Below are 10,586 nucleotides of genomic sequence, written 5' to 3'. Positions count from 1 at the left end.
ACAGAGTCTCACTTTATCACTCTCAGTAGAATGCTGTGGTGTTACCGCAACCTCTAACTCCTGGGCTTAGGCAATTCTCTTGCCTCAACCTCCCAAGTAGCTGGGACTAGAGGCACCTGCCACAATGCCCAGCTATTTTTTTGTTGCAGTTTGGCCTTGGTATATGAGGCCAGCGTCCTACCCACTGAGCCACAGGCGCTGCCCGCTTTTTGGACTTTCATTTAACTTCATCCTTCTGGGTATAAGCCAATTAAGATATAATTCAGTCTCCAATGAGCTTTAAAGTAGAGAAAAATTGCTTCATGTTGGAACTTTAATCAAAATCTGGCTAATCTAGATCAACCGTCTAGAGCCATGAAAAGGTAGACCTACAGGATGCCTTAATCCAGTCGAGTTGTGACCAACAACAATTCTAAGTAGAGTCTGCTTTCATGAATACAATGACCTCACCTACAACTGTACAATATAATATAATCCTTTTGAGCAGATTAAATATATTCCAATGAGCTTCTTAGCAAATCATTTACTCAGAGATTAAAGAACTTGAGCCCAGCCCAGATACAACTCTCACAAATTATACATTAGTATAGTACAAATAAATGTTTTATCTTACAATGCTCAGGTCCAGGCTAGTGGCCTTAAAAATATTCCTATTTTAGAAGATTATCCAGCAGCAAATCTGCACATTAATATATCCAAATATGAATTTTTATTATTGCTACTCCTCCCATGTGCTCTCTGAAGCAAGTTACTAAACTGCTCCATTTTATGGAGACAGAGAGAGGAGTAGGGAAGTGGGAAGGGGGGGAGAATAAGAGTGTATAGGAAATATTTAACCCTCAGGAAGTCCAAGATCAAATATCACTCTAAGGCGCAGAAGACTGGCACTGCCAGGTCTCTTAAGTTAGCCTGTAGAATTGAATAACCAGTCCTTACTGTAGGTTTTATGCTATGAAGTTTCAGGGCAGGACAGGAATCTACAGCATAGCCTGCACCAACCCACTTTCTTTGGCTGCCATGCATAGCAGCCAGCGTGAAATGCATGGAAAAATGCACCATCAGATCAACGTAGTCAATTCTGTTGACAAGGAAGAAAAAATAATGGAAATTAACAGGATAGGGCAGCCTGTTACCAGTGGGCTAAAAGATGAGTCTAGTCATTTGTGAACCACTTTATAAAAAACACAAATAGCACAAGACGCTATCACAGGACAATGACAATGAGGATAACAAAAATGTGGCCTCTCTAGGAGTGGTGGGATTTATGTGATATGTTACATAGCCCCTGATGGCGACCATCACTGTTGGCATTTATTAAGCCTCTCCTTTGAGCCCAACATTCTGGAAGGTAGTTTACATACCTTATCTCATGTCCAGCTCTCCAAAGATCAACAAGTCACGTGGTAGTGAAGACCAGGATTCACCATGGCTGCTCTCTCTGACTCTGAACTAGGTCCTCTCTAATCCCCCCAGCAGCTCCTCCCACCCTGTGCCTGGTTCCTTCCAAGTTTTCAAACTAACACCCTATGGCCAAGGGGCAAGGTTGGTGTATTTCAATCATGATGAAAACAGGATCTATTCTTCTGCCTGTTCTGACAATTTAAATAAAAAACTCCCCAACCATATTGATTGACCAAACCACCTGAGAGGAACATGATACTTGGGAACATTGGACTGTGATGTGCAACTGATCCCAGTGACTCACCAGGTGGAACTGGGCACCTCACTTGTCACTAAAGAGACTGATGCTCTAATTAGAAGTTCCGATGCTCAGCTGAGCCTAGTGGCAGAAGATTGATTGACTGACAGAAGGGCCAATGTCTACTCTCCATGTCAGGTTCTACTGTTATAATTAGGTGACAATATGGCCAGGTAGAGACAGTGCATTGAGGGATTTTGCTTCTAGGTACCAAAAAGGTTGACATTTATAATAGATTCCTAAAAGCCTGTTATCTGTGACAATTGCTGCCAGGCCTCAGAGTCTCTCCAATTCCCCATTCTAAGTACCTCTGTCTTCGGCATTTGAATTCATCACTGTGTTTTCTCAAGAACAGTGTTTGATACAATTGCCACATGCTATCATTCTTAAATGATCTGCCCCTCCAAGGTGTCTTTCCGCCTCCAAGCCCTCTGGGTTCAGGACAATGTGCCTGAATGGCTCAGAATCCATCTATCTGCATCTAGAGCTGTCATTAAATTCCTAAGAACACAGCAGCCTGGGTGCCTCTGACCTTAGAAGTGCTACTGCAAAAAATAAATTGTCAATTCTTATTTTGCAAATCGAATTTAATACAATTCTGGCCTATGAACTGTAACCAGTAAATTCCATTATGATATTTATGGCCTCTTTCTACTTCAATCTATCTTAATAAATTCTGAACATAAGCTTGGAGAGCCAGAATGAAGTCTTTTCAAGTGGTGACCTTAAAAATCTAATTGTTATACTCACTTATTTTCATTTGTAACAGGAATGGTCTTCCCTCCAGGAACCAGTTCATGGCAAACAAGCTGGGGGAGAAGATGGGGAATAATTACTACAGAGGATTCTTTTCTTTTTTAGAGACACAGTCTCACATTGCCACCCTCTGTAGAGTGCTGTAAAATCATAGCTCACAGCAACCTCCAACTCCTGGGCTTAGGTGATTCTCTTGCCTCAGCCTCCCGAGTAGCTGGGACTCAGGCACCTGCCACAATGCCCGGCTATTTTTTGTTGCAGTTTGGCCAGGGCCAGGTTCGAACCCACCAACCTTGGTATATGAAGCTGGTGCCCTTCCCACTGAGCCACAGGTGCCGCCCTACTACGAAGATTCCAATGGAGAAATAAAGCTTCCTGGAGATGCAAGGCCTGACACAAACATACATAATAATGATGGAATTAAGAAGGCATGCTGTTTGGGAACAATCTTTTTTTTTTTTTAATATTTATTTGGCTGGGGCTGGGTTTGAACCTGCCACCTCTGGCATATGGGGCCAGTGCCCTATCCTTTTGAGCCACAAGTGCCGCCCTGGAACAATCATTTTTCATAGAAAGTCAAGGCTGAAACAAACAAACCCTGTGTGATGAGTATGATTCTTATCTGATCCTTCTTCAAACATTTATTTGTATTAAGGCTTTAGGATGTCATGGAGGGGAAAGTGTCGGCATTAGGAGCACAGCAGGATGGTTAAATAAATGTGGGTGCATCTATACCCTGGAATACTGTGCAGCTATTTAAAAATAGGATGAAAATGTGCATTTGTTGAAAAGATGGGGGGGAAAAGGCAGATTATATAACAACATGTATAATATGGTATCATTTTTGCAAAAAAACAATTACATATATTCCCAGGGAAAGAGTCTGGAAAGACACAGGTGCTGCACTATGAGAGGGCACCCTCCAGATACTGGCCTTATAAGTACTTTCATATTCATCTTTATGCTCATATTATAGCTGAATTTTTTGTTAGAAGTTTCACTATTTTTATAGTTGGGAGAAAAAATTATGTTAGGAAGGAGGGTCAAAATCTGATTAAACATTTAAAAACTCTACAGTATCAACTGCTCTCTTCAACTTCAAGAACACTTTTGTAGGTCACCTAAAAATCAAAGTTTACATCATTTTGAAGCTAATGTTTTTGGGCAGTTTTTGGCTGGGGCTGGGCTTGAACCCACCACCTCCAGCATATGGGGCTGGCGCCCTACTCTTTTGAGGCACAGGTGCCGCCCGCTAATTTTTTGTATAGTCCTAATCACAGGTCAATTAAGACTTCCCATTCTTCTTTGAAAGAAGAGTTCTACATCAGAGGAGTTGGAGAAACAGGAAGATTACATGGCCACATTCAGTGTCTTTCCCATAGGCTTCTCAGACGTGCCAGCCTTCTTGGTGACCTTTCAAGAGGACTGGCTATGCAGGGCTCCCAGTGATGTTTGTAGTCTGGTCCCATCAAGGATTTGCATTTGGCAAATGATACTTTTAGGGAACAAGGAAATGTTTCTCAGGGAGAATGAAATGACCTCTTTAGAGGTAACCCAGGCCTGAACCCAAGTCAGCTGTGTGCTAAGAAGCTCCTGGTGTGGTTCTTCCAGAGCAGCACTTGGGCCACACACATCCAGAGCCTTATGCAGAGGCTTCCACGTGGAGGGTGCTTCAGGGAAAAGCCATAAGGAACAGCTGTGGGGGAGAGATGCTGCTGCCCTGATTCCAGGGCCAGCCATTCCTCCTCTATTCTTTATTCTTCATGAAGAGCACAAACAATGACAGGGTTCTGCTGGAGGCACTGCTCAGGCAGCTGCTTCTCCTAAGTCATAATCCTCTATTTGTAATAGCTAATCCTCACCATGGTAACGAAAAGCGATGTTACAAATGGAGAATTAAGTGATAAAATGCGATATAAGCAAAGCCAGGTCTCTGTGGGAGCTCTCTGAGGGGTGAGCAGGCAAAGGCCAGGCCAACTGGAAAGGAAAGGGTGGTGGCCTCCCTCCTGCATGGTGAGAAGAGGGTGGGCAAAGAGAGGAAGGGGATGGGATCCCAAACAGATGGACCCACCCTCAGTTTATGGACCTCTCTCCCAGCAATACAGCAAGGCGAGCAGGACTGCTCTGAGGAGGCCCACAGAGGGAGGGGAGGAGTGCTCAGCCAGCAAGGTCAACCTACCTGGCCCATGACGTCCTCATCATAAGACAGAGTCAGGCCCAAGTCAGCGATGTCCCCGTCGTAACGCTAATGCAACAGAGAAGGGGAAAAACGTTGGGGCAGAAGAAGACTACCCTTCTTGAAGAATTTAGCACTCCTCCTTCTGAAGGTGCTACTTTGGCAGGGAGTAACTTCAGCTGCCATAGGGATTGAAGCAAAGGAGAAGGCCACACATTCCCTAAAGGAAGGAGGCTGTGCTGATCAGCCCTGAGAGAGCCCGCAAGGTGACGCAGGAGCCTGCAGTGGCTGCAGGGAGAGCAGGAAGGGCAAGAGATCTCATTCCAGGATACAGAAGGTGAAGGATAAAGGATAAAGGGGATCCCTGTGGGGCTTCCCAGAGTGATGACTTCATCCTGGAGTTGGGTGTGGCTCATCCACCATTCTGCACTCACCTTAATGGAAGTGAGGTTTTTGTAGAACTCCGAGTCCAGAGAAGGAAGTTCATCCACAGAGCTGTAGAAGATGCTATGGTGGTGCCCAAGCAGCTGGCTTAGGAAGAAGGATGCGAAGGGCACGTCTACTACAATTCCCTGTGGCAGAAGAGAAACAGTTTTCCATTCCTCAGTCCAGGATTACTGACTCAGTGAGTGGACTGGGGTGGCACAGGCTGCAGGCATGGCCCCAACGTGCCTCCAGCCTCTCTTAAGCTTTCAACCTGGGCAGCAAAATCTCCCCATTCTTTACCAAACACAATTGAATGCCTCCTGTGGACATCTCATCCCAGTGGTTATGGGCACAGGCTTTGGCCTATGTGTGCCGTGAGAGCATCTTAGGTGTGCTGTGAAATTTTTTAAAGATCACTAGTTAAATTACTTTTGAAAGAAGTTCAAATCACAGGAAGTATCAGGGATCAAATCTTATCTTGGCTATTGCCAGGCCATGGACTTTCTCATCTGCCAGGGGGAACAGAACCACCCTCTCATTCATAAGAACTGAATGAGTACAGAACTGAGCCCTCCTAGGCTCAGTGCAGTCAGGGGGATGTGCAGACGTGTACCATGCCACAGGCATGAGCACAGAAGACAGGCCCTCAGCTGGAGGCAGGGTGGGGAAGCTTCCAGGAGGAAGAGCCATCTAAGCTAGGCCTAAAGGAGCACTATGCTAGGAGGCCTAAAGGAGCCTAAAGGAGCCTGGTATGAGGCCCACAGGCATGCTCCAAGGATGGAATGCATATCTGTCCATGGAGCACTGTGAGGCAGGGCAGGCAGGCAGGCAAAGGATCGGGCTAGGAAAGGGGCAGGGCCAGACCTGGAAGGGCCCCATAAGCCTCCCTGCAGTCTAGGTTCTATCCTGAGGGCTCTGAGCAGGTGACAGATTTGTACTTTACATGGGAAATGAACTGGAGGGAAAAATACAGGAGACAGGGACAACAGCTAAGAAGTTGTGGCAAAAATGCCAGGGGAGACACTGAAAGACTATACTAGGACAGCAGCCAAAAGGGTAGAGAGAGGTATGAGGACTGGGGAGAGTCACTCAAACTTTATGGTGGCCTGTCCCAGAGGATCATGAGGATAAATGAGTTAATACATGCAGTGCTCACACAGGGCCCAGCAGGGCCTTACTTCTCTCATCAGAACAAGTACTATCAGAGGTAAGAGAGAGAGGACTCAAGAGGCAAGGCCCAGGAAATGTACAGGACATTGAAAAAAGCCAGAAGCCATGCTTTTAAGGTGGTCCAGACTCCCCAGGTCGCCCCACAGCTACACATTTAAAGCAGTGATTTTCAACCAGTGTGCCGTGAGAGGATCTTAGGTGTGCTGTGAAAAATTTTAAAGATTATTATCAAAAGAAGTTCAAAGCACAGTAAGTATATTCTTTTTTTTGATCAACATAATGTTAAGTGTGCCATGGAAGTTTAACTAGAGGTTAAATGAGATAAAGAGGCTGAAGAACAGCAATTCATAGGAAAAACATGGGGCGGCGCCTGTGGTTCACTGGGTAGGGCACCGGCCCCATATACCGAGGGTGGTGGGTTCAAAACTGACCCCAGTAAACTGCAACAAGAACAAAAAATAGCTGGGTGTTGTGGCAGGCACCTGTAGTTCCACCTACTTGCAAGGCTGAGGCAAGAGAATTGCCTAAGCCCAAGAGCTGGAGGTTGCTGGGAGCTGTGACACTACAGCACTCTATTGAGGGCGACAAAGTGAGACTCTGTTTCTTAAAAAAAAAGAGGGGCACCAATTGAGAAGCTGTCTTCATTTTGCAGGTGAGGAAGCAGAGGCACAGAGAATGAGCCCAGGACCACAAAAGGACTGACTGGCTTCCTGATTCTATCAGAGCTAGGGACTGGGGCCTCTAAGTAGAACTGTTTTCAAAGTAATTTACCTCCAAGAGCCCTCCCTCTCTCAGCCCTCTAGGTGGCTCATGTCCCCTTGCCTGGGCTTGGAGCTCAACAGAGCCTAGGCTCTGGGAAGGTGCCTGCACCTCTGGAGTCTGCTATGAAGGCCACACAGGCTGGTCCCTGATGGGCTTAGGCTGCAGTTTTATGTCCTTCTGGGGAGCAGGACTCTCAAGGCCACTTGAGGAGTGGCTCTTGATGGACAGGGAGTAGGAGCTGAGTGGGCCTTACCCAGAGCCTGTGGAAGTCCACACTGCCCTGACCCCATGAGACCACAGAGTGGATGGGGTCATTCAGACACCCTTCCTGGGAATGACAGTAAGGATGGACAGCTCTGCCCGCCCTGGGGAGACCAGGTGGCTGGCCCTGTAGGAGGGGTTTGCGTGTTATCACTTCATTTATCATCAACAGCTACCCAGATACACAGCTTTTACTAGTCCTTCTTTACTGATAAGAGAACAGGGGCTTAAAAAGTAAAGCAACTTGAATGCAAATAGTCACACAGCAGGCCAGGGAGGAGCTAGTCTTGACCAATTGCCACGGACTATGTCCCAACATCTTTAGTCTACAGGCCAACTCCCACATGTTGTAGCTATGAGGCATTCACTCAAATAACACAAGATTGTAAAATGATCATCCTCCTCAAAATGCTTCCCTTCTCCAATGGGAACCATGCCTCTCTGTGGTGACGAAGCTCTGTACACCACCCCTCACACTCAGGGAAGGAAAGGGCTAGCCTGGGACTCAGGCCAGCCTGGGTTCAAATTCTACCCAGTGAACTAGCAAAAGGACTCTGGACAAGGGACATTTCAAAGCTTCAGTTCTCTCATCCTTAAAACAGGACCGCAGCAGCCATGTCACAGGACTGTCAAGAGGATTCAATGGGATGACACCTGCAAACAGCCTAGGATTTGTATCTGACAGATGTTGGTTCGGGCTCCTCCTTTCTCAATTGCTTTCTAATGACAGTTTGTTTCCACAGGTGGCAGGTCACACAAATGGGTATGAAGGCACCCAGGTAGCTCTAACATTTTATTTCACATTTCTCTGATCATTAATGTGCCTACCTCATACACAGCCTTCCCCAGCATCTTCCCTACAAACTCAAAGAGCTGCAGGTAGTTCTCGTGAATGTAAGACGTGGGTGAGGGGTACAGCCTCTCGTCCCCACTGGTTGTCTGCATGGCAAAAAGATGGGGAGAGGTAGAGAGGTTAAGTGCCTGTGACAAGTAAGCCCAGCTCTTGCTTCTCATCTGTCTCTCGCATCTGGCTACCGTCAAGCCCACTCTTGTTCCCCTGGGATACCGTGAACAGATTGAGTGCTGGGTCGAACACCCGCTTGATGATCTCTTCCAAGAACTCCTTGAAAACACCGTCTTGATCGATCCCTGCCTCGTCCACCCCGAGGTCATTGACAAACTTCACTCGGATCACGCCCTTCATGGCGTGCTGGGAGAGCTGCCGGAGCTGCTCATAGCCGTCCTGCCAAGAGCAGAATTACAGCCCGTTAGAAACCAAGGCCTTCTGCGTAATTCAGGGCGCCCTCCTCAAGGTTCTTTCTCCCCCAGGCAACGCTTTCCCACTGTAACTACTAAATGTGCAAGTCAGGGCACATGGGTATATGACAAGAGCAATTTTCATCTGCTTTTGAATGAGAGCCCATTAAAAGGAAAGATTTGTTTTGGGGATGTGACAGTATCGCTCTTTGGCAAGAGAAGGTTGACCTCAAGAGGACACAGAGCAGTGAGCTGGGGAATTAGACAAAATGAGTCATGACAAGCTCTTGGCTATCAGACAAAGGATGCAACAAGCTAGGATGGGATGGGTTTGTCTTTCTTTCTCCTATTTCTATGCTAAGAGTATCTATCTTTTAGCTTATGGAAATAAAAATACCAAACTTTTGGAATACTATAAAATAAGTACCTTCACCTCTCATGTCCTGGTGCTTTTCCCCAGAACATGATGACCCATGAGTCTTGCTGAGGAATTTAGGTTACATATTAAGGGCAAGGAGCATCACAGCTAGCTTTCTGCCTGAGAAAGACCTTCCTATCAGCTGCAGAGCAGAAGGATGGCAGGAGCCAAGGCAAGAAGCAGAGAGACCAGGGTGCAGGAGCAATGTCAGGCTGGGGCCCTGTGGCCAGCTCTCCTGGGAGATAGCCATTCAGCTCATCTTTCTTATCCAGAACTCAATACACATGGCCCCCAGAATACAACTTCAGAGTTCCCCTACTAAATCATCTTGTTTATAATCATCTTGATTCTAATTTGTCGAAGTGTTCCTGGCTTCTGATTCAACTATCTACTACATTCCTAATACAACCTTATTGAGGTTTTATTTTGGAGCAGAGACTATAAAAAAACAGTGCTGAAGAAGACAGGGCCCAGAAATCCTCTGGCCCAACACGAAAGGCCCCATCACCAGGTGAAACTGATATCTTTACATACTGTCACAGAATGAGTCACAAAGCAACCTTTACAATCCTGCTGAGGTTACACCACATTTCTCCTTTCAGCTTACAACTGCGGTGGTATCATTTTGTTTTGCTGACACTGGACAGTCCATCTTCATAGCATCTACTTGGCTGCTGCTCTGGTCACCTTGTCACAAAGCAAATGAGCAATGTGCCAGAGTAGGGTGAGCCTTCTTCTGGGGATCCCTTGCTGGCCTTCCTGCCATGCTCACTTAGTGATCCAAAGGACTGTCCTATGATGCCTCAATTGTTTGTCTCCAAAGCTAGTGAGCTCGGGAAAAATTACCTCTGAAATTCCCTAATCACCTGTGGGAACAGCACAGGGTTCTGTATACACAAACATGAAAAGTGCTTTTTATGCACATAAAGTTTCAGAACCAGCAAGTTAGATGAAAAAAAAAAAAAAGAGAGAGAGAGAGAGAGAAACAAGAAGTCATCCTGCAGCTGCAGCAGCATTTAAACCATTCTGTCTAAATTAAAGATAATTATCTTGGCACCCAGTTGAGGATGGGCAGAGAATTCCAACATGTTCTTGTTTGCTAGCAGGATTTCCTCCATTCTGCTTTAAAATTATGCCTCCCTGCCCTTACTACATAGTAGCAGATGCATCTGAGGTTATGTGGGTCAGACAGGATGGTGTATGTCAAAGTATTCAGCCTGGGGCTCGAGGATGGTTGGCCGGATTCAAACCTCAGTTTTGCTTTATCAGCTCCTCATCAGCCTCCTCTTTAAAGAGTCCTAAGGAAGAATCTGCCGCTTGCCTCTCCTGATGTACTTCCTGCCCCGGGAACTGGTATGGCTACGTAAGGATTGTGCACATGTACCCTGGGAAGGTGAATGTGAGCCAGCCTTTCTCTTCTCTACTGTGCCTTAACATGCAGACACAGAGCACAGAAGCTGGGACAAGGAGGCCCGGACCAGGCCTGCCTCTGTCACTGACCCAACTGACCCTGACTGACAACCAAACTTCTCTAGCCTCAGTTCTGCCTTCGACAGGGCAAGGGGAAAGGGTCGGATGAGAGTATGTTTGAGGGTCCTTCCAGTTCTGAAAAGGTATACTTTCAGCCCAAATTAACTCTTTTTGGTAGGACTTCAGATGAA

The 10,586-nt window shown here is 46.4% G+C and overlaps 1 protein-coding gene across 4 annotated transcripts in view; it reads right to left on the bottom strand.

Annotated features, from left to right (window-relative positions):
• The window catches only part of UBE3B (ubiquitin protein ligase E3B), a 62,992-nt gene that overhangs the window by 6,181 nt on the left and 46,225 nt on the right, over window positions 1-10,586 (bottom strand). For all 4 annotated transcript variants that reach the window (XM_023513251.1, XM_023513252.1, XM_023513253.1 and 1 more), the window contains 5 exons: window positions 8,317-8,493; window positions 8,079-8,189; window positions 5,066-5,203; window positions 4,635-4,700; window positions 2,450-2,508 (listed from right to left, as the gene is read on the bottom strand). In XM_023513251.1, coding sequence (XP_023369019.1) covers window positions 2,450-2,508; window positions 4,635-4,700; window positions 5,066-5,203; window positions 8,079-8,189; window positions 8,317-8,493 — 551 coding nt within the window. The remainder of the gene's footprint in view (window positions 1-2,449; window positions 2,509-4,634; window positions 4,701-5,065; window positions 5,204-8,078; window positions 8,190-8,316; window positions 8,494-10,586) is intronic.

The sequence above is a fragment of the Otolemur garnettii genome, unplaced genomic scaffold, assembly GCF_000181295.1.
Source record: "Otolemur garnettii isolate 467f Iridium unplaced genomic scaffold, OtoGar3 scaffold00038, whole genome shotgun sequence".
NCBI classification, from domain to species: Eukaryota; Metazoa; Chordata; class Mammalia; order Primates; family Galagidae; genus Otolemur; species Otolemur garnettii.
The sequence above is the reverse complement of the archived record's forward strand: the minus strand, read 5'-3'. Positions and strand labels throughout refer to the sequence as shown.